General features: G+C 37.7%; 1 protein-coding gene across 2 annotated transcripts in view; it reads right to left on the reverse strand.

The window, feature by feature from the left end:
* Positions 1–21,907, reverse strand: part of RB195_026047 (uncharacterized protein) — a gene marked incomplete at both ends in the record, with an annotated part of 31,646 nt that extends 9,739 nt beyond the window's left edge. Inside the window, 3 exons of one of the 2 annotated variants that reach the window (XM_064214422.1) lie at positions 14,239–14,346; positions 15,624–15,673; positions 21,876–21,907. In XM_064214422.1, coding sequence (XP_064070302.1) covers positions 14,239–14,346; positions 15,624–15,673; positions 21,876–21,907 — 190 coding nt within the window. Of the gene's footprint in view, positions 1–14,238; positions 14,347–15,623; positions 15,674–21,875 lie in introns of those variants that run through there. The other variant, XM_064214420.1, reaches the window with a different exon arrangement.
* Between the last annotated feature and the right edge of the window lie 2,550 nt (positions 21,908–24,457).

A 24,457-nucleotide genomic window follows, 5' to 3' on the forward strand; every position in this document is an offset into this window, starting at 1 on the left:
AATGGGCTGCTGAGCTTCGGTGGCTCATGAAAGTAAAGATTGAAACGCAAGGACAAGCTGGAGGCGAGCGAAGGGGAAAAAAATATGAGAGCACAACACATCGATTCGAAACTGTTTATATTAGGATTAGATCCGAAAATGGGGTGTTAATACACTAAACGAAGAGAACTCGGAACGGAGAAAAATGGAGCATGTATTCCATGGAAATAAACGGGACCCAATAGTTTCGAGCTACTCCATACATATTTATTTCATAGATCTGTCGTATTTTCTACGTAGTTCCGTGCACTAATTCAAATCAGGAGACAAAGAATACGATGAATTTCCACCTGAACATATTGAGCGAATCATTTGAACAGATGTTAGGAATATTTAGAGAGATTAACATAAAAAATACTAGGAGGTCACACCACTTAGAGGACCACTCATCCTTTTCTTATAGGTACTAAACTCAACGCGATACCTAAAAACCGAGATTTCATCCGGAACTTAGATGCGAACCTTAATTTGTAACCGTCTTTAACTAAAAATGAATGGAAAAGCATCAGTTGAGCTTGTCAAGCAAGAAAAAACCGTGTGATGAAGCTGGGCAGATAGCCAGAATGCTTCCCGAAGGTACCCGAAGTCATTATAACGCACGCAAATCGCATGATACGGCCAATCATACGGAGCTCCAGTCCAATTTACGTCAATAAAGTGGAGAAAGCAGTTTATTCAGTGGTGAGCTTTCGTACAATTTCAGCTACCTTGGTGAACGCCTCCAACTCTGAATCTGAAGACTTTCGAAAAAAAAACGCTAGAGATTTCTGAAACCTATGTTTTCTTTCGAAAGAACGGCATGCCGACATTCCACGTCTTATTTACGGTAGGTTCCGAGAGAAATTTTCGAACTTATGGCCTTTCCATCAGTAAAATGTATTTCGTAGGTATCACAGTAAAAACCCTGTATATCCGACACAAATCCAGGAATAAAAGACTTCAGAAGCTCCTGAACACCTACATACCCAAAGAGGAGATTATTCACTCCCACTGGATTGACGAAATCATGGATTAATGTTGAAGTTAGCTGATAAATCAGCTCCCTGCAACCGCGTTAATGATAAAATCCTCTTTGCGATACGAAATCTCATCTAGTCAAACATATAGATGTAAAGAGTTGCCTCGTTGGCTAATCGGAGACCTTAGATCGTGGATCCTATTTACCGTCGGGAAGAACTCTGTATCGAACATTCTCCTGTACATTGCGTTTAACAATGAATGACGGATACCTTGTACAATGGATTTGTTTCGTAGATAGGCCAAAAATGTTGAATATTCCTATATTCATCTCAACACATCCAAAAAGGAAGTTCGCACTTTTAAATTGTAAAATTAGGGAACGATCAAAATGAGCTCTGCGCTATTTCTCCCCTTTCACAAGAATGTCTGAATGTCTGGATTTTCTTCATCGCAATCGGTTCTCATAAATTTAAAGGCATCACTCCACGAATCTGAGGTGGTACGGATTTCAGGTGGAGTATTTGTACACGGGAAGGGAGACTATGGAGAGGGGGGTGACTCCGTCCATTTCTCCCTAATTGCCGTAAAAAACGGCTCGGAAAATACGGCTTCAGGCGTTCTGGCACACTATTTTCTACAAGGAGTTCGATTGGAGCGCGCCAACCTTGTGCGGCGCCGCATCTTCCGGGCCGTTTTTTACGGCAATTAGGAAGAAATGGACGGAAACACCCCCTCTCCATAGTCTCCCATCTCGTATACGAATACTCCACCTGGAATCTGCACCACCTCAGATTCGTGGGGTGATGCCTTGTGACACTTATTCTACAATTCGAAATGCTACTTTTGTTAAATTTCATCGCTAGTAAACAAGGATAAGAGAAGGACCTACACCCTCCAAAGTAAATCCAACACCCAATCACACCTATCTGAACACATTTACTTATCTTTTTTTTGAAGAATAATAAACGAAGTAAAAAATATGACAGAAAGTTCTGAAAGTTATCATCCTGTCAATTTCTTCGCCAGGTTGGATTGCGTTCCCATAAATTGCTTTCTTTTGCTCACTACTTGCGACTGCTTAAAATTCCTGCCCTTTTACATTGGTTTTTATTAATCATTCTCACAAAGTAATGAATTCTCACAATCATTACGATTTCCACTCCTCCACTTCATCCCACCCAAAATCACAAGTAACTGTGTAGACAGAGCCGAAAAATAATTCATTAAGGATAGGCACAAGTTCGCTTGGAGATCCTTGCTGTTTTCTAGGCGCTTTTAAAATGCTTTTGAATTTAATCGTTCATTAAAAAACAGTATGAGAAAATTGAAAACTATTCAAAAGTATAAAACGCAACAAATATTACCAGTTAGTGACTGGGTACATTTGCATTATGCGGACTTAAGTTAGCATTACTTTGTAGCTTCATTTCATTTGCGAGGTAAGAGAATAAAATTAAGAAAAAAAAACGGATAATAGGAAATTCCCGCTTTGATGGATATTACGCGTATTTGTAGCATCATTTTGTGGAAACGTTTTAGGTGCGTTTCAGTTGCTGGAAGAGTTCGGAAAGTGCGTGTTGTACGTAGCACTGTTGGAAAACGAATGAACACCAAATATTTAAAGGAAAATTCGAGCTTCACCCATTTTGGCAATATGTTATTATGTTTAGTGTAATATGTTACGATATCTTAAGAGTTACAGCAAAACCAAAGCACATAAGTCTTTCTTGAGAACTGTCCAAAAACAGGACGGATGAGAAGTGAAATGCAAATTTTTCTGCTCTCTGATAACTTTCCGAAGATTTGTTTTCGTAATTTGTTAGATATCTACTTTTCACATTGCTGTTCCTTTAGATTATCGGCCACTGCTCGCTAATTTGTTCGATTATCAAAAAAAAAAAAGATTTAAAAAGTGCACGACTGAATGACCACATACTGCTACCAGATATGGTCCCAAATATGTACCAAATATGCTACCAAATATGGTGATGCCAAGAAAACGGTCAATATTATTTGTGATGATATTTCTTCAAAAAAAGTGAAAAATCTAAACTTGATTCTAAAAAGTGGGAAAGATAAACTGTCATAACAAATTAATATTCACATTATAAATAAATTAATTGAATCTTAAACGGGGTAGGGTGGAGTATGTGTGCCTATGGTTGGAAAGTAATAAGTGCAGAATAAAAAGTGAATGAAAGAGACATTGGGAGCTTACCTCATACCGTCATATAATGTAGTGAACATTAAAAGACAAATGGGAAATGTATTTAGTCAAAAGCTAGCAAACCTCATTAGAGGGAATTCCAGAAAAAAAAGTACATTTCCATCTTTTTCTAACATTTGACTGGATTAAAGGTCAAACCATTTCTGTATTTCTGTAGCTTGTGGCTTTATAGCACATAAAGATGAAAGTTTTGCGATGGGTGCAAAAAAAAACGACGTTAAAAATGGTAACAACAAAACTACTCAGTCACTCATACACATACCACCACGTTCTCACTCACTCACTCACTTACTCACAACAACAACCTCCTCAATTCGCGCATCAATGCTTCGTGAAGACAGGAAAAAAACGCTTTTCATCTGCATCTCTCAAATAGAATAAAGTATGATGCACTAAGTAGTGCGACAAGTACAGGAGGAGGTTTGCAGGATTCTAGCGTTCGCGACAACCGTTAAACCCGGATTATTTTATCGTTAACTATCAATTCTCTCTCAAACCCGAATAAAAATATTTTCTATTTGTAAACTTGTAGCCAGAAGTGCTAGCGTGCAGGCAACAACCCGAGTGTATCTTGCCTAATTATGAAAAATAATAAACAGCAAATGGTACACAGATTCCACAATGATTGTACATCAAACCGAAAGTGTTAAAAAAAGACGAAAACGATTCGATTAATTGCGAGTTTCTCGTGCGAGAGCATATTCCTTCACTTCAAAACCTTGTGACACAACGGTGCGCAGCAAGTAACATTAAAAAGAACAGATAAACAACAATAACCTATGCATGAAATGAATACCGAATAATTAGAGGAGAGCTTAAATATGGGAGGCGTAGCAGAGTTGTGAAGGAAACGAGCATCTCCACGATAAGGGAAGATACAAGCTTCACATGGGATACGGATTTCACTATTTAAACCGAAGAAACCCACAAACTTGTGGCATACTGCTACGATATCATCATTCCATAATTGTTTTTCTGTATTTATTATTCATAGATCACCTGGATCCTTTATCTACTATCTATTATCTGGGTCTGAGAAAGAGGAAGACATAAGGGCATGAACAAAATGTAATACTATCAAAAAACTTCAAAAAATCACAAATTATTCTAGAAGAGTCATCGACTTGATATCCAGGACAACACATTACTTTATAGTCATCTGTGTAGTTCCTTCATTATAAAAAACAAAGAGTCAAACGAAGGAGTTGGTGGTGATTTAGAAAAGAAGACAGACAAATTTTAAGAACAAATTTTCCTCGTTGGATTTAAAAGTACCTAAACGACAAAAATCACGCGTAGTTTTCACGCGTCTCCTTCTTTCAAAAAAAAGTAAATAAACTGGAATATCAAAATTTTCAGAGCATCTATAGCTGTGCACTCGAGTTTGTCGACACTAAATTGCGGTAGTTAATTTACGAGGATTGAATGTGGAAGGGAGGAGTTGGATGCCGCCGTATACTCTTCGAGCCAATTTGATCGTGAGGAGAGTCTGACATTCCTCAAAAATTGCTTTCGCATATATCGCAACATTAATGTTTAGCGGTCTTCCAGAGATTTTTTTCCTGAACATTTAAGAAACCTAGCATCATGAACTTGCATGATAAAACACATTTCGAGAATTCAGGAATTCGTTTAAACACGAGCAACCAAAACCGCAAAAAGTAATCGCGTTGGTAAATAAGTGGATTATTACTCTTCAGGAAACAAAGAATTTTAAAGTAGATAAAGGTCGTAGACTGAGAAGCTCTAGGAGGCGTCGCTTCACTTTTCAGTCCCCTAGTTTGAACACAAACCGTCAAAAAATGACGAACGCACTGGTTTCTCGAAAAGCTCTGAAACTAGGAAAACGTTGTGAAACTACGGGGGATGAGAGGGCCCAGAAGACACAATTTGAACAGTTCAACAAGAAGGAAACAAACATGCGAGTAGGATGAGAGATGCAAAAGGAGGGATGAGTCTGTAGAATTAATCAAGCACGATGCTAAACAACTTTACTCGCTCGAATCGATGCGACAGCAGATGTGCGCCATCACTGATTGTTTTGTAATAATAATAATAATAGTAATAATAATAGTAATAATAGCAAAAACAATACCACATGCCATTCACTGCTCTTCGATCACCGTTCTGGACTGCCTAACACACTTTAGATTTCGTCCCCCATATATCCGATTCGAATCGCCACCAAAAACGAAGCACTAACCTAACTCGTGTCCCGAATGGGGAATAGTCGCGATGCAAAACGAAAATATGAAGGAGCAGAACGTTGAGGCGTGATGTCGCCTCTTCAGCAAAATGTAATTTCAAAGCAAAAAACTGAAAAGTCCTCGTATTCACAGCTACATAAATCTGTTGCATAGAAAAGATTCAACCTATTTCTTGAAACTCTTTCAAGGCTTAAACGGATGAATTCCATCGAATTTCAAGAATAAATCACGCAACTATAAAGCTATTCTGATCCTTTGTCTACGACAAATTGGGAAGAGGAACTAATCAGGAGGGACTTCCAACAGAGGTGATTTTGTGAAAACATTCGCGAGCAGCACTTCACTTCCTGCACTGCCTACGTGGAATTTTGGTGTTATATCAGAAATTTCCGTTATCTTGTTAGGACGAAAAAAAGTCCTTACGGCTTTCGTAATTTTCCAGACACGTCAAACGGGTTAACAAAAAACAGCCGTGGATTGTCACCTAGGATGGGTTTGCCTTGGATGACAATCTGTAAGAACGCGGAGATCGACCAGTCCAGCCAGTGGATGGGAACGGGCTCTAATAGAGACGAGGTTGTCGAAACGTCAAATCCGGTAATAAAGTTTTACCAAAACCTCGCTCGCACAACAAGAAAACGTGAATTCAGTTCCCAATGTCGAGGTTTCAAGAAGAGAGGACTTGGAGATTGTTGGACAACACTAGAATTCCACCACAAATTTCTTCGATAATAGTTGCGTTCAACCTCGAATTTTGCAATATATACCTCGGATGCCTTACTGCCTTAGAATCCTTACTACAAAAAATGGAACTGTTATCGCTAACAACACTATAACGGGAGACGACTACGCATGCCCAATTTGCTTGCAACTATCAGCACAACTGTAAATTTAAGAGAGGCTAATTAAAAGGCTGGCTGAAAATATCCTTGCAATCACATCTCTAAAGGCTGACGTTGTTGTTTTTTTCGTAGTTATGGTAGTCGCTACTAAAAATCGCACAAACACAATATACGAGTAATTAGACTTTCTTGTTCACTCCGCTTCTCCACAGTAAATAGAAGCAGGAAAATTTGCACGGACAAAAATTAACTAAATCACAGAAAATGAGGCAACTATTAGGCTGAGAAATAAGCTGAGTGGTTTTTTATAGCAAAGAGAAGACATAAAACTGAAAAAAAAAACTATTTCCAGTATGTTATACATTATCCAAAAGAGAACTTTTAGCTATACAAGACTGTCTCAGAGAATTTTCTTCATTTTCATATTTTTATTTCTGCAATCATTAAAGGAAGTGGACTGTCACGTACACAAAAAAAAAGCATTTTAGACAAGATTTGTTTTCTAGACTCATTCCAGAAGATCACTGAAGGCGGATCGCTGCCGTGGATTGAGAATGAGCAGTGCATGAAAATTACGCTCGCTATCTGTTCAAAATAGTCTTACTCTGATTTTTACTTCCAATGGTTCTCTTTTTTTTTCAAATTTTCGAGGTGATAAGGCCACTAAATGGCAAAAACCGTAATGTGTATGAAAGGCATTGAATATGGTATGAAAAAATTTGAAAAAGAACAGAAGGTCCTCGATGACAATGAATTAATGCAAAAATGAGAAGAACTTATAAACGGCAGAGAAAAAAATATCGGAGGATATTGGCGCTTCAAATTTTTGAAATTTTCACTGCGAAGGCGGATCACACACCAGAATTTCGCGGTTTGAGGTGAAATGGATGTTTTCCTATTTTTCTGAACACAAAAAAAAGCCGCTGCAATAAATCAAAGGCATGCACTCTCCATCATTGTTCTTCCCATCGTTTTCAACATTTTCCTACTATCCCTCCATATTTTTCTCTGCAATAGTATACGTTCTTCTCATGCTTTTCAAGGCGCTTCTATTTTTTTTCCAAATTATTTCATACCATATTCGATGTCTTCCATGCACATCACGGTTTTTGCCACCATTTCTAGCAGTCTTATCACCTAAAAAATTAGAAAAATGAAGAAAATCAGTCAGAATAAATATTAGAATAAGGCAATCTTATAGGATGAGAAATCCTTTATCGAAAGATGTGTATGATAACATTCTCGAGGCGCTGTTTATTTCGCTGTTTATTTATGTTTGTTTTTTTACGGTGAATAAAAAAACCGATCACGACTTATTCCACAATCTTCTGAAACACTCATGTTGATTCCTGAGCTCTGAACTAAAGAGATAGCAGGCGCAACACTTATTTTTAGAGGAGGCATGGAACAGAATTTTGTACAAGCACATCGAATTAGGGCATTCCCAGTAATAGTGAATGTGTGTCACAAGCTGTGGAGATCTTAACTCTCACCCTTTTAAAGGCATCACCCCACGAATCTGGGGTGGTACGGGTTTCAGGTGGGTTATGCTTATACGGTGTCGTAGATTGTGGGGAAGAGGGTGATTCCGTTTATCCCTGTATCACTGTAAACCGACGACTTCGGAAGTGGCTTCTGTTGCAGTGCGCAATCATTGCGCCCCGCCCCCCACCTGCCATTCGCCTGAATGGGTTTTCGACGAATCGCAGGCAGTGGGCGCAAGGGTGGCGCGCTGCAATAGAGGACATCGTAAAAAACACTTCCGGGCTCGTCCGTTTATACTGAGATGGAGAGATGAACGGAATCACCTTCTTCCACACAATCTACGACCGGGTATAGGCATTACACGCCTGGAACCCGTACCACCCCAGATTCGTGGGGTGATGCCTTTGAAAGCGGCGCCCAAGATGAACATTTTTGGCAATTTGAATGCGGATCATATCAAAATATATCGCAAAAACGAACTATAAAATCCTGCCGACAAGGTTTCTTCTCTGGAATAAGGAAGGTATAGAAGGTGATACGAGTGGTCTACTTCTATCCTCAGGCAGACATACTACAGTGGTAGAAAAACATTCACTCTTTGTGTCTCACAAGTTTGGTGTTTTCCCTAAGCATCCTTAAACCGCCAATCACTTAGCATATGGAAAGTCACCTGCTGTTTTTAGATTTCCCTATTCAGTCTTCAAAAAGCAGTTTTTTTTTCTGATAAGTGAGCATTTTTTTCCTCAATACCTCACCCATTGAGGTTGTTATTAGTGTAGGAAAGGCAAGAAACGGTAGGTGACATTATTGTTTGCTACTCATTGGTCAAAACTTGCCATTACTCAAACGCGACTCTTTCCCGCTCGCAGAAAACGGAAGCTATGAATGAGAACAGCGAGCCAGTACTGTGGAGTATGTTCGCTCTCACCTTGTCGTCATTTTTTAGCTGATAATTTTTACCTGCTTTTATTCGCTCTCGATTATTTCCTCCTTCTTTGAGAAACTGGGAGGAAATTGAACAAGTCGACATTTGTATTCGTGCAAAAACGATGTTACAATTTCAGAAGAAGGCAAGTACTTTTTTCAAATTCAGAAGAGAGCAGATTAGAAAATGTGCGAAACAAAATGAACTACTTGAGCGTAGCACCTTCAGAAATTTCGTCTTCTAGGTTCCTCAGTACCTACATTGACCCTTACCTTCACGAAATGTCGATTTCTACAACAAAAAAACCCTCCAAACTCTTATTATTCAATATGAATTGCTGCTCTGTTATGAAATACTTGAATAAGGAGTTCGAGTTCATTTGCAATTAACAAATATAATCGGTGATTGACGCTACCAATGGAATCCCAGAATGTCCAATATTTGCACAACAAAATCATTACTTCTCTTCTGCTTCCATCAATTCCTAAACAAATCACAAGTGCATCGCTCAATCTGGTTTATTGATTGAAACTGATGTTTAAAGGCAGCCTATAACGAAACGGATACAGTTTGGAAATCGTAGCTGGGAAATCTGCGGACAAATGTAGAGTTCGGGGTGTAGATTACGAGAAAGACCGTGGTTCCGGTCAATCCCCTGCAATCGTTCTGAAAAACAGCGTGTGAACGGGATTGATTCCTACGAGATACGCGAGAACGCGCTATTGATTTAAACCGCTCAGTAATATGGTAAGGTCAAAACGACGTCAAGCATGGTACAATTGCGTTAGCGGCTGCGCTTAAGGCGGCGCGGTGGAACGTAGCGGTTGGAATCGAGGGAGTACCGTTGCTCTACCACCATCCATCACTGCAGTTCGCGATGGTCCCACGTCGATTCCAACCGCTATCTCCAACGCGACGCTTCGAGCGCAGCCGCTCGCGCAACTGCAGCGCGCTTCGTGTCGTTTTGACCCGACTATAGTTACGCAAGCTGCGCGCTCACATGTACCTCATGGGAAAAAGCTCCATTTCCATGCCGCTTTTCTGAAGGATCAGGGGAATTGATCGACCCAAGCGAATACTCGTAATCTACATCCTGAACCCTATATTTTTTCACACGAGGTTACCCAACTACATCAAATTTGTGGTACGCTGCCTCCAAAGGTTACTTTCTGGAACATTACCGGAGACACACATGTAAAATTTTGCTATTCGATTTTGTAGAACAATAACGCAAAAAAAAACAAAAAGCAAAAAAAAAACCAGAAGAAAACTGTACAAAAGGTGGGAACGACTGAGATACATATAAAGATACTAAAAAATGAGGAAAACCGATTGATTTTAAAAGAAATCCAATATTCTTGCTACCAAATTCAAATGAAGGTGATTACAAGAGGACAGTTGGGCTGAGCTATTGTGGAGTGGAAGAAAATTGTTCCACTAATTCTTATTTTTTTATGGAAAAAATAAAAAAAATAGTGCATGATATGTCCTAAAGGTTTGCAAGTATGTTCCAAAATCGCGTTTACTTTTATCACATATTCTTTTTAATCTATGATTAAACTATACAAACCATATAATTTGCACAAAATCTCCGCAAAAGTAATTCAAATGAAATTGTTAAAAATAAAATAGGACTCTAAAAATCTGTAAGGTTTATTTTGCAGTCGGCAGGAGTTATTCCTCCAAGTTAAGGAATTATTAGCAGGTGGCAGTATGTAGCCGCACCACGGAAGGAGGAAGCAAGGATGATCACTTCACTGTCGACACTCACAGCGCCGGAATTGATGCGTTCTTTTGACTTCCAAATCGCTTGAATCCATTCAAATTCAGAAGATGCAGGATGAAAGAAGAGCACGATTATTAGTGTGGCCGTTACCCAACAATCAGGACAAAACAATAAGGACTTCCAACTCCGCCAGAAGTATTGTTAGCGGCAGAGTACGGCACGGTGCTGCTCGTTCAACGGGTTGCGGTAATCCTGGACATGTAATTTCACTACCCCTTACACCCACCTCGTCTATCTCGCCGTTACTGAGTTCTTCGTATCCGCTCTGCTCTGAGAAGTGATGGTAGACAAGCTTGACTACGGTCACAACCAAATAACTTCCGACGGGAGGGGATACGTGAACTGAACACCATTCGGATTACCCTCAGAAAACGATACATTTATAAGACTCCCTCTGAGTTGAGGAGTAAGTCATAAGCTTTTTTTTCAATTTGAAAATTCCTACAGAAATATGAAGTAGTGTCAGAATGCTACATATGTTTTGATGAACAATCCCTCGGTCTACCATATTAATTTGTTCTGATTATTTAACGTTATTGATTGCTTTTTTTAGGACCATTACATTGAAGCGCTAAGAGGGGAAATTGGAAGATTTCTCACAGCTTCCACTTTTTGCCCCTGAGAGGCAGAGCACATTGAATGAGACGTGAAAATACAAAAAAAACAAAAGAATGAAAAAAACAATATAAACAAACATCGAGAAGCTAGTTGGACCATTGTAGTAGCCCGTTGGAAACCATGGGAGGAAAAACAACACAGAGTATGTAGTGAAGTATTTTTGTTGTACGTTTTTTGTTCTAAAAAATTGAAACCAATGGATTTTTCCTTAATCCCACTGCACCTTGGACAACGGTTTGTGATTCGTTTTTAAAGTCAAAATTCTTTATTTTAGGGCGAGAAAACTAGCAGAATTCTGCACTTTCAAGCGTTCTTCCTTCTTCTTACACAGCACCACTCTCAGCTTCAGCGGCCTTATCGTTTCGATTATAAGAAAAAATGAGTGGTGTCGAAAACACTCCGCTCCGTTTCCCCCACCACTCCGATAAAATGGTCCGGAAAACGAGAACCAATGAAATCAAAAAAATCAACACAACTCTTTGTAGAACGATGAAATCCACTACCAAACGATGTACAAGATATTACGAAGACTTTTTTTCTCTTTTTTTGATTTTCTTTTTGATTTTTTTCTTGATTTTTTTTTTGATTTTTTTTTGATTTCTTTGATTTTCAAGATCGAAAAAATGTTCGCTTTTTATCTCTCAACTCAATATATTTCCTTATTAAAGGCATCACCCCACGAATCTGAGGTGGTACGGATTTCAAGTGGTGTACTCGTATATGGCATGGGAGACTATGGAGAGGGGGTGATTCCGTCCATTTCTTCCTGATTGCCGTAGAAAACGGTCCGGAAGATACGGCTTCGAGCGTTCCGGCGCACTATTTCCCACAAGGAGTTCGATTGGAGCGCGCCAGGCTTGTGCGGCGCCGCATCTTCCGGGCCGGTTTTTACGACAGTTAGGAAGAAATGGACGGAATCATCCCCCCTCCCCCTTCTCTCCATAGTCTCCCATCTCGTATACGAATACTCCAACTGAAATCTGCACCACTGCACCACCTCAGATTCGTGGGGTGATGCCTTTAAGCTCATAATAAACAAATGCGGTTTTCACATGGATTATCCTCGTATTTGTCATTCGAAGTATATAAGTTGAAGGAAATCTAATCGAAACAAAATAAAGCTGTACTCAATTACACGCTACTAAAATCAGATCCCATAAAGCAGACAAGTTGTTTTCTTTTATTATTTCCCCATATTTTTATGCATATTCTCCTTATTAACCTCTATAACAAATTTTCCTCTTTAGGAAAAAAAGCTAATATACAGACAAATTAAGTATAACAAGAACGTACAGAGAATAAATTACTTTTTCTCATCTTTGGGATGCGAGAATTTTAATTTGTACTAAAAAAATGTACTTTTTTAGAAGTACTTTTTCACTTTTAATTTAAAAAAAAGAGAAAGAACAATTCTTCGAAACCACTTATACAATTTCATAGTTATTTGGGACTCAGAAAGATTGAGAAAGATGAGAAAGAGAGAAAGAAAGATTTTATTTAGCTCTTTCAGAAACGATATAGAAAATCTAAATTAATCATAGATCACATCATGTCAGAGCACTGCATCGAAAGCAAATGATCGAAATCAAGGGAATCGTTACAGTCTCTATTAGATTGAGTCATGAACAACCTCCACCCATGTACTTCATACCTATTGTTATTGTTTACGCATACAATGGGTTACCCAAACATGGGATTTTTGCTATCGCTACGCAAGCAAAACTTCGTTTATTCTTAAGACACCAGTCTAGTGTTGTGCACATCATGTTTAATTTTTTTGTTTTGTTTTTTGCCGTTTTTTTTTGTTTTTGTTGGTTACAAAGAGGTTTGTCAAGTCCTGTTCTGGATGTGTGACCCTTGAAAGACGAACCAAGGGCGGCAGAGTCCCATTCAGACTTCGATGACGATATTTGAAGTCAAAATTAGAACAAAGTTCACCTCAAACCACGAGAGAACAAAGAACCTCAACACGTCACAATCATCATAAATCATCATCACAATAAATGTATGAAAAACAAAACGGAAGCTGCTTATGAGTAAATAATAGCTAAGGATTCACTGAAACTCACACAAAAGAAAATCCCGAGCTGATTTCTCTTTAGTATCATCGACGATTCATGGAACAATGACTTTTAGACAACAGATCAGAATCGTTTGAATCAATTGGAAATGCAGACATTCATAATTAAGAGAAGTTCTTAGTGTTTCATTGACTTCACTAAGCCTAAGATGTGCACGAATTATCTCGTGAACAATGGGTAGAAAGCATAGATTTTGAGAGAAAAGAAAACGCAAAATTGCATGTAACACAGCAATTTCTCACTACGAACACTGACTACAACCTTCGCGTCCTCGAAAACAATACTTTTCCAGCTTTTTCTGTTCTCAGAATTGAACACTCATCACTGTGTTCATAGCTAGCCCTATGAGGTCATCTGCTGTTCTGTTTACCCATAAACAACAGGAGTAATTTCTGTTTTTTTTTGTCTTCATGTTCAAAATTAACTACTCCTAAATCAAATTCCACTAGTTTGCAAAGATCATAAAGCTCTGGCAAGCTCATCCAAAGCATATTTTCAAAGAAAAACAAATAAAATATCGTGTGGTGATCCTTAATTCGGTTGAGAACGAATGTTACAGATACTCTAACAAGTGACAAAATTTTCCTCTTTCCTCAAAGAAAGAAAATGAAAATGGTGGCTTTACTAATAGGATGCGGAAATTACATGAAAAGTGAACGTTCTATTCTACAACGAGTTCTGTAAGTAAAAGCAAAATGAATACGTAAAAATATGAAGAGATGAATCAACTTAGGCATAACAATCCATCCACTCCAAATAATTTAAAGAAAAATTCGGATGTAGATCCACACATTTTAGGACTGATTCTCAACTAACCAATTCACTTGACTTTATAAAGCTTCTTTTCGGAAAATCAACTCAGGGTTTCACTTCAACAATCAAAACACTGCTTTGGATCTGCTACGTCATAGTTTTTAAAAAAAACGAATAGTTTAAATTTGAACATTTTCCTAACACTTACAGGATTCGGACGGATCTTGATGGCATTCGGACGAAAAACACAACGAAACGATGCCATTGACAGCATACTAATAAATACCGACCGTAAAAACATCAGACTCCGCTCACCTCGATATGACTGCCCATTTCTTGCTATTATAGCGGATACCGAATTAGGAACGGGCCGATAGCTCGATCGATGGAGTGAGTGCATCAGTGAGGTTTTGAGGAAGTCGTCTGGAAAATAAAAATCGCTAAACAAAGTTTCAGTGAAACATCAAGCAACGGAACTTTTACTATATAGTATAAAAAAAGAATGGGACCCTAGAAAAAGAATCAGCTATATTTCTGAGAAGAAAATTTTACTCTGAACTCAGACCGCTGGCTGTGCATGTTAAAAAAAAACTTGGCAAAAATCTACATTACCGAAGAATTTTATAAATCCACATGGATATAGCCTTTCTCTTACAGATATGCTTGCTGGAATTTCAGTGAATCCGGAAAATATTCGGTTATTTTTGTAAATACGATCGGAACTATGTTGATGATAAACGCCTTCTGGACCAATTAGTTATTAGCAATAAAATGCGTAGTGTGTTTCACAAAAACTATCTTTTTTAGAAATTAGTGACAGATCCATGATGCTGGGAAGATCCAGAGAGATGAAAGAGCAATAGTGGTCGTAAATGAATTCGTCATATGGTATCAATAAGAATTTGAAGCATATGTTGGGGACAAAATCCGACGACCATAGCTCAAATAGCCGTTCAAGTAGGGAAGTCAACTGTATGTATGTAGAAAACAACCGTATAAAGTATGGCCTCAATTGATTAGTAGTAGCTCTATGGAAGGGTACATTGCTTGTTGATGAGCATTATTAAAAACCTAAAAAACTAATTAATATCAAACTAGCCAGCGACATAGTAATTCAGTCCCGACTTGAGTGCCCGAAAGCTACTCCAACATCAAAAACAACTCACGAAAGCAAAAAGGTACTGCTTCGATGGGTACACTACAATTTCAATAAGAGTAATCAATAATGGAAGGACTAAAATAGGAAACTCCTCAAAATTAGCAGCGCAATATTTAGACGAATAAATAAAAGCAAATGATGAATGTGGCTAGAACTAATGCTGCTTTTTTGAGTAGTATTTTTATTAGTAACAATGAGCTAATGTACTCCACTTACTAGTACTTTTTATTGTTCTTACCTCCAATAATGTCCAGGTTTCTGTTCGATTCAGAACACATAATACTGTAGAATGCAAGAACGGAAAAGCTCACGGGGCAATCGACTGAGGGAAAAATACGAGAAGATTTTCACATCATCAGCAAACAGGAGAACGGCTAAAGTTCGAATGGACAATGAGAAATTCGAGTACCAAGGACGGAAGAAATTGGAAGAAGTCGGCAAAAAAGTGATTAGGAGAACAAATAAAATCCACATATTTATGAGAAAAAAACCTCCGGAAATTTTTCTTTTATCAGTGTAAAGTGGTTTTGGAGGATCTTACTTGCGTCACGAGTTACTGCACCAATCCGGACCACATTTGACTCCAGACCGCTTCAGATGGGACGTCATTCTTGAACGACGAAGTTTGTCGGGATCGAATAGAATCGCTGGGAGTTTCAAGCCACAAAACAGGTCTTCGTTCTATAATCAGATAGAGTAAAAGCATGGGAGAATACTTCCTGCAGAAATTCTGTACGACAACACTGAAGTACGTATGTGCATAATCAGTGAAAGTAGGATTAAAACGGGAAAAAAAATTAAGCAGAAAAGAGAGTGAGTAAGGAGATCAGTGTAAGGTATTGCAGTCCTTTAGAAAAAAAAATAATGATGAGGTGAAGGGAAGACAAAAAGGAAGCAACACATAAGTAGTTTCGAGACAAGGATTCTTGGGAACCCGATATCTTTCTTTATGGATATACTCTCACGAATAATAAAGAGAATGAACGTGTTGACATTCACAACGAAAAAAGCGGAAACATTAATTAGTATCATTATTGCCAATTCTTCTACAGCTTTATCTAACTGCTGCACACCATTCTTTGCAATGGTGATATGAGTTCAGAAATTCCTCTCTATGTATTATACATTAATAAGGCCGAAACAGTACTAATCCTGCAAATAATTTCTTTGCCTGGATATTTAGCAAGAAATCCCCAATTCGTCCATTTATTCATCCGTTCATCTTCGTTCCACATGCATAATAACCCCCCCCCCCACCCTGCTAATCCAAATATCCAGATACGTAGTTCACTCAGTTTTTTTTTCTGCAGTTCAGTTCATGATCTCAACGAGTAGATGCGGACCTATGATCCTATTCCAGAACTGAATTGGAGACAGAAGTACCCTCTGGGAAATGGATCCTTCTCAAAGCTAGAAAGCATACATCGAAGGCACGTAATGGAAGCAATTTACCTGATCTCCAGAGGTCCTCGTATAGAATAAAACAGCCTGGTGAAGTATCTACCACTCCTCAAGCTATTCAGAAAATGAAAGAGAGGAAATTTTGTGGACATATTCCAAATAGCATAATTCGTGTAAAAATGGCAAAAGTCTACAAGCTATCCAAATCTATTCACACCGTAAACCACCCTTCAACCTTTTCTGTAATGAAAAAACGTGGACAAATTTAGCAAAGGATGAGGTAGGACTGGAAAGAAAGACTAGAAAGTAAACCACTTGAATAGAACAAGGACTTGACAAAGTCAGAGGCACAGAGGTTCGGTTACTTCTTATTCGACTATAAGGCAAACAGAAATTTTGTAAGAACAAAAATGTGAAGTATGCATAACTAAAAATGTAACATACGAAATAAAAATAAATACTTCACAAAACAGGTTCAACTAAAACGGAAACAAATCGAATCACTACTTAACTACTTCCATTGCTGACTTGTTTAAGGCTCGAGACTAAAGGAATTCGGATATGTCCAGTCAGAAGAAAAACAAAAAAAAAAGAAAAAAGAAAATTAGGCTGAAAAGCAGCAACTGCTAAAAATGTAGCAGTTTATTTATTCCAAATTTTATTTCAAACATGAATAAGAAGAATCCTAAAACAATTTTAGAGAATTTCAATAGAGGATAAAAGTATAAAGTTTCTGGCGTTAATCAGTCCGATTGGGATGCGCCACTGCGTTCGCTTGAATTCAGAATCATTTGAGGTTCACGAACGTGTAAGTGGCCTATACAATGACTTGCGGGGGGCTAGCTAATTTGTTAGATCAGTATTTTTATCCTCCCTGACAATCTAGTGCCGATTTATCGACCCCGGAGGGATGAAAGGTGAGCACTAGATCGGATTCGAACCTCCGATCGATCGTGAAGGCAGTGGAACCTCCAACTACACCGGCCCCTAGAAAATTTCGATATAATTTCAAATCAACGTGTGATTTCGTAGGAATCATTTACTTTATTTATTTAATCCACAAAATGATTTTGTACGATGAAGTCGCTCGGTGCTGTTTCTGCTTGTAATTCAACAAATTTGGGGTTCTACTGCTCAAATGGTTCATACGGATAAGGATTTCTTTATTGATTCACCCGGAAAAAACAAATGTGGGAACGCGTCCTGTGCTTTAAACACCGTCCTTCTATCGGAAGCCTTGTTATCGAATATGAGTCGAATGGGGATAAAACCAAAGTCAAATATTCAACAACGATTACCTCACAGTATGCGCCCGCCACTCTCCACCTCGCAAAGGACACAAAAAACTAGCCATTCGAACTATAAAAAGTGAAATTTGCAGATTTTTTCGATATCTAGATGGAAATTTCAAAAGTTTTGCAGCACCTTTCCTTTTCGTAGCTCTCCAACAGACCTAGTCAACTATCATTAGTAAAAAAAAATTGACAAGGCCAAGAGGATCTAAAGTTCTTAGTTAGGATTAGAGATTAGAGTGAAATAAGAGACGAGAGATTGAAGATTAAAACTTTACAAGTGAGGTCAGGCCATGAGAAGATTTTGTCGGATTCGAAACTCAAAGAAATTGATCAGGAAACGCATCAGAAATCAACAACTAGACAGAAACCAAAACGAAAGTGCTTAGTTACTCTTAGTTAATTCAAAAACTGTTCTTCCAGAAAAAAAAACACTCCGAAATAAGTAGGAAATTACTATCATATTTTCTCAAATCTCTTCTGAATGCTACTTTCTTTTCGCTGTGAACACATTTTTTGGTTGAAAAAAAAAACTTTAAAAAAAGAATAACAAGTAGATGGCGTGAAAAAGAGCAATAAAGGCATGGATGTTAAAACTTAATCTTTTTTCTTCCAAATAAACAATTTTCGCCAGTAATTTGTGCAGTAATCAAAAAGAGTTGGAAGATTTGCTACAGAGGTTTGGTAAATTTTATGGAACAAAAACTTCCCGTTTAACAATGGCAGTAACCATTAGTAACAGAACAAATTCAAGGTATAAAAGAATTGCTTTAAAGTTAGGGGGCTTTTCGTCAAATTTTGGAAGAAAAAACCGAAGGATTTTTGTTCAAAACCAAATAAAACATCAATAAAACATATGGATAATGGAGATAATAATGGACCTAAACAGATATTTCTTAGAAACACAAAAATAGAGCGAATGATTTGTTCTATACATATTTCCGAAGTAAAATTAAGCTTTCACCATTTCCGTGATTTCGTGCTTGATAAATTATTAAATATAAAAGGAAAAATGTGACATCATGTTGTGGAGAAATGTGGAGAGAAATCGACTGCCATGACAGCTTGCACCTGTTTCATTGATCAATAATATGAAGATCAAATATTGAGCTGTATTTCCACCAAAATCTCTTAAACGGAATATTTGCTGTGTATGGATGACGTATTTCCTTCCCAACAAAGATTCATGCAGAAATTGTGTGTTTCCTATCATCTTATCCGTGAATTTAAAACGATTTTAGAAAAGTGAAAACCACCACTGAGATCAAGGCGATCGATGCCACCTTGGAGAAAAACATGGTGGCATCGATCACTCGAGTAGATCATTGTGCAGCCGACCTAGGCACTAGGCCTGCCTGTTCGTTAACGATCTTTAGCACTCATTCTATACATTAGAAAAAATAACAGAACGATTTTCCGGATTGAGAACATTTCCGTGTAGGGGGAAAAACAGTAACGCTAATCCAAATTATGCTTAGGAACACAACAAGAGAACAAGTTTTTTTTTTTCTAATGAAGGTCTATGCCGAAATTTTGTTTGATACCATCGTACCTCTGATTTTAATATAATTTATTGAAACTCAGACTTGTTACTGAGATGAGGGTGCCACATGGGATGAAACTCCGGTAGTATCGAGAATTCAGTGCCGATGATGAGCTGCTTCGAAAAACATGGCGAAATAAATGAGGTGCAAACGAACAATTCTGGATATACTTTTTAAGTTGATTTGTATTACTATATATGATAATCTATCTTCATATATATAATCAGAAACATATCAATATATATTACAATATATATTACAATCTATATTCAGCGGTAGCATAAATATTCCAGGGTCTTGGAGAGAAAACTGCGACTCAGAACCTTAACATAAAACTAAGAACGAAGCGAGGAGGAACCGCGCGACCACCAAAGAGCATAAAGTAGGATTTACTGGAGTATGATTAGATATAAATATTTTTCGTTTTATGCTTTTCGTTCATGCAGAAACGTTCTGGAGAATCTGTGGGCATTCAAAAAAAGGAGTGAATGGAGCAAGAAAGATCTTTAAAAAAAATGCATATAAAAATTCATATAGTGGTTATTGGGGGTCAGATGCGTAGGTGTTGAAACAAAGAAGTAGCAATTAACATGTCGGAAGCAGTGGAAATTCTGCCGAATATCTCCTTGACCTTGTTATTAATGGTCAATCTTTAGTCGTTAAAATAACTCATATCAAGGAATCTCATAGGAATCCAGAAAACCAGAATCAGTGAGGCAGTTGAGTAGTTAAGCGATTTAGTTGGACTAGATACGTATCTCCCGGTTATTACAGAAACACTGTCCTTTATTTTGATCCATTGCCTCTTCACTGCTCCCAGTCTGCTATAAAATCCCTCTGTAGCTATATCTGAAGTCATCTCATCATTTTAACTAATCCTTATCCGGATACTTTAAATCGTTCGAAATCTAGAGTAGAAACAAATCTAATATAGGATTTACGCTAACATCAGCAAGTAGTCGTAAGACAACATTGTTTTTTCATATGAAAAACAAAAAATGACTTTTCATAAGAAAAAGAAGAAGTGCAGGAGAAATCTTAATAATTCGTAAACGTTCCAACTCACAAGAATAAGTATTAGATAGGAAGATTATTCTTTTTTTTTAATGCGCTGTATGAACTCTTCTAATCAGCCAAATCGTGACTATCACAATTTCACGTGCACCTTTTTCACTGATATCAATTCTTCCACGTTCTACGTTGAACGGTTCACTTACATTTGGATAAATCGCTGTTATTTAAACAGATAAATCCTTGAAAAAAACATTCTTGACGGGATTCTCATTCGCTTACAAATTCAACCTGAACATCCTCGGCTCAGAGAAACGCTTAGATTTTCGCACGATGCGTGTCGCACATCTCTCAAACATGGCCGAGCGGTGGGCGTTTTTGTTTCATTGTTATGTCTGCTTCATCTCTAGAAACTTCTTTAGTTAGGATAACAAAGGGGGGCTTAAGTGGGAACGATTCTGTTCCGCTCATTCCATCGTTTCATCCTTCACATGCTCTTTGATTAATAGTGTGATTTCGCATATGACAAATATATGGCTATTTCACAAAACTCTTCTCTCAAGACGTCTCCTTTATCTTCGGTTCTAAAAGCTTTACGAAAGCTCCTCTGCCTCAGTCTGCTCCTGAGACAAATGAATAATGTTGTTTTCAGTAACTATTTCCATTTTTAACATTTCTACAACATTTTCTTTTCTCGTTTTCATCTTGGGAATGAGAATTCAAAACATTTCTACGGATCCGTTCATTTAGTTAGCATATTGTCATAAACTACCACATAACATACTATTCCTGGAACACTCCTTGCTGCAGCACAAATTTGTACGAAAGCTGATTTGTTTGTACAGAAATTTCTCGAAATCGGGTTAACACATGGATAAATTCTCGAAAATTAGCGATAACTTCTTTTTTCTCTTTTTAATTTTATGCAATAGTGGTAGAGGGATACGTGGATTTTTTCCAAATTTGATTTCAAAGAAACTATTCGCGCGTCCGAGGTGCAAATCTCAACAGTGGCCGCCGATTTTAAGTGTGAGCAAATAGGCGAGAACCGAAGAGCAAAAGAAGGCCACTTTATGTGAAGGTCCGCAAAAGGTTTCTGAGGTTAACATCTACGAGAAATTTGTTCTTATTTTTGCCTTTTTATGCGTATTCAACATCAAATTATTCTACTAGTATTCAGCTATATTTTAAACTATCTCTTATTCTATTCTTCTATTATAATATCAAGCTATCATTAAAGAGACCAATATTTCTAATTCTAATTACCACCGGTTGACTTATTCGTGTTGACTCGCAACAAAAGAGATAATATAAAAAATGAGAACACTTTCTCCGGCCTAAATATCCAGCAATTGAAATCGAATCTCAAAATCGTTTCGAGATACATCAAAAGCTGCACAGACAAATTGCACGTGTTTCAGGCACAAAAATGCATCCACGAGATCCTTTTAGTGTATGGTATTTCAGTTTTTTTTAAATTCGAATCGCTATGAAACTTGTTCTCTTTAATCTGATTCCATACACGTTCCACGATTCCTCAAAAACCGTGTTGGATTTTCGGTAGTGAGTCCGGTCATTTTGAAAATCACCACAGTAAGAGTGGTGAGTACACAAAGGGCGCTTTGAGGGAACTTAATACCTCTCTAATAAACCTTCTTGGGAGATTGTTCTGTTGTAGCCTGTCAGCGTAGCTACCACACTCCCAAATTCCGTGCCATCCTGGCTTAGCGGCTTCATAAATCTTAATATTTGTGAGTTTGATTCATTTCTGACCTGCTCATCAATATCCAGCTAAGAAGAAATGGCGATTTCGTGGCTATTTCCACGAAAAAGAGGATCTTCTCTGAATCTTAGCTTCTTAGCCAAATCCTTAACTTCGCATTTAACGTGACGAAGGCACTTATTCCGAAGAAATAGCCACAGGGCTACTTTTAACGTGTAATAATAATGCCTAATATTAATTGGACTCCGCCAAAATTTCTTCAGGCACATTGAAACATACTAAGAATATTTTTTCCACTGCGCTGTGCAAGAAAATACCTAAAATTTACGCTGTCAGTCATGTTGACCCCTTCAGTGGTGCTGCCGAATGAGTGGGATGTCGACCCGGGCTTTCAGGCACAGAGACTGCGTCTCCAGAGATCCAGGCGAGCAAGTCGCGGAAGAAGCGTCGCGGTTCCCCAAGCAGATATAATCAAAAGCGCCTAGTGTGTCCACCACCTGTTTGCGAAAATAACGAAGTGGTCGTTTCTGGATGTGAGAATCCTTCTTTTTTTTTTCCTAGAAAGAAGGCCCATCATTTAATGAGATGTGCGAACTTTTTTTCATTTTTGAGTCGTTTCTTTCCTTACTTTTATTGAGCATTTTTAATTTTTTTTTCAACGAGTACTAATTTCACTCGTTCTTCAATAATCCAGATAAATGAAGATGAATTTCACCTATATTCGGTGGAAAAATTTTAAAAACTACAGCAACTAAAACAAGATGTTTATCTCCCGATTTTTTGAGCATCACGAGAACAAATATAGACAAAGTTAGAACTTCTAGGTTATTTCTTAGTTAGAACTACTCGGTGGAGTTGTGTGACTGCAAACGGATTTTTTTGTGTGTTTGACTTCACGCGTTCGTGCCCTTTTTTTAATACATGGTTGTGTTGTTCAAGCTAGAATGTAAATATACGGGAAAAATCAGCTGCATTTACCTGTTTCCAGGAGCCACCTCACCGCCTTTATCTTCTCTTTACGCAACCTCACTCACATCGCTATATTTTCAACCAATTTCTTCTCTGTTTAAATTAAACTCGTTATGATATTGATGAGTCGTTTCCTCTCAATTTTCAGTCAAATTGTTGACGTCTTGGGCATTTAATCTAAGTCACATTGGAACATATTCAACTAGACTGCTGACACTACTCAAGGAGAGCATTTCCAATTAGCCTGGCGTATTTATAGGAAGTTAAAGAAAGCGTATTGGCTAGCGCTGAATGCATACAATCATGTTTTTGTCCAACGTTGCTTCCTTCGGCTCTGATTTTCCTCTACTTTTCTTGAGCAGCACCAGACTATAGTATTTCAATCCCATGACTCTTCCGTAATAATTGACACTAATGTAGCCTTCGCTCGTATGTAGTTATTTCAATAATTCTATAGAAGAAATTGTTTCTAAGATCATCTCTTCTTTTTCTTGAGAGAGAGAAAAGAAATCTATTCTTTTTCTTCCAAACAATCATTGAAAGAGGTCCATAAAGTCCCATAATAAAGTGAATTCATATTTCATATAATCACCTCAATGTACCAATTCACTTCATTTTCAGTTTCTAATAGTCACAGCTAGGTCTAAATAGCAACCTATGGCAGCATAAATAAGCTTAATAAATTTGAATAAGTTTTGAACGATGATTTTTATGGTTTGGCAAATTTTTACTAAATGAAAACGAACACTTTCATCGGATTTTGTTTCACGTTCTAAAAATCGTTTTTCATTATTTTCATGCTTCATTTGCTTTAAAAGAAAAGGCAGTAGAGTAGCTTCCGCTTTGAGCTATTTAATTTCCAGACTCTGCCATACATCCTATGGATTCTGTTACGGTATTTCAACAACAAATGTGTTCACATATTTTATTTCTCAATCTTCTAATCTACTGCGATTCTTCACATGAAAAAATGGGTGTGTTTCGAAAGTCTTGCAGACAAGCAAGCGATAAATAACACAACTTCTCGGTGTTTACTTCCCTTCATTTGGGTTTTGAGAAACAAATGAGGTGGAATTTCGAGTAAATGGATAGCTAAAAAAATTTTAACCAATCAAACAGAGAAAAGTTGAGCTGCTAGCTAACCAACAAAATTAACCCTATGAAAAAGCGCTTATTCGGTTCAATTTCGTTTCAATTCGTCCCATCCCAGGTTGAAATTGCGGTAAACCTTGAACACTGCTTTATCCTTTGTTACTATATGCAGCTCTCAGTACTCCGTTCAGTCCGAAGCAGGAGCTTATTCCTATGAAATTTAACAACCGCATTTTCTGCAATAACCCATGCAAATTCCTTGCAAGACTAAGAAAACATATGCATAAGTTATTCTGGATATCTATGTAAATGTAAATGCCAATCCGGATTGCTGCCAGCCAAC

Source organism: Necator americanus, chromosome X (genome assembly GCF_031761385.1).
Source record: "Necator americanus strain Aroian chromosome X, whole genome shotgun sequence".
Classification (NCBI taxonomy): domain Eukaryota; kingdom Metazoa; phylum Nematoda; class Chromadorea; order Rhabditida; family Ancylostomatidae; genus Necator; species Necator americanus.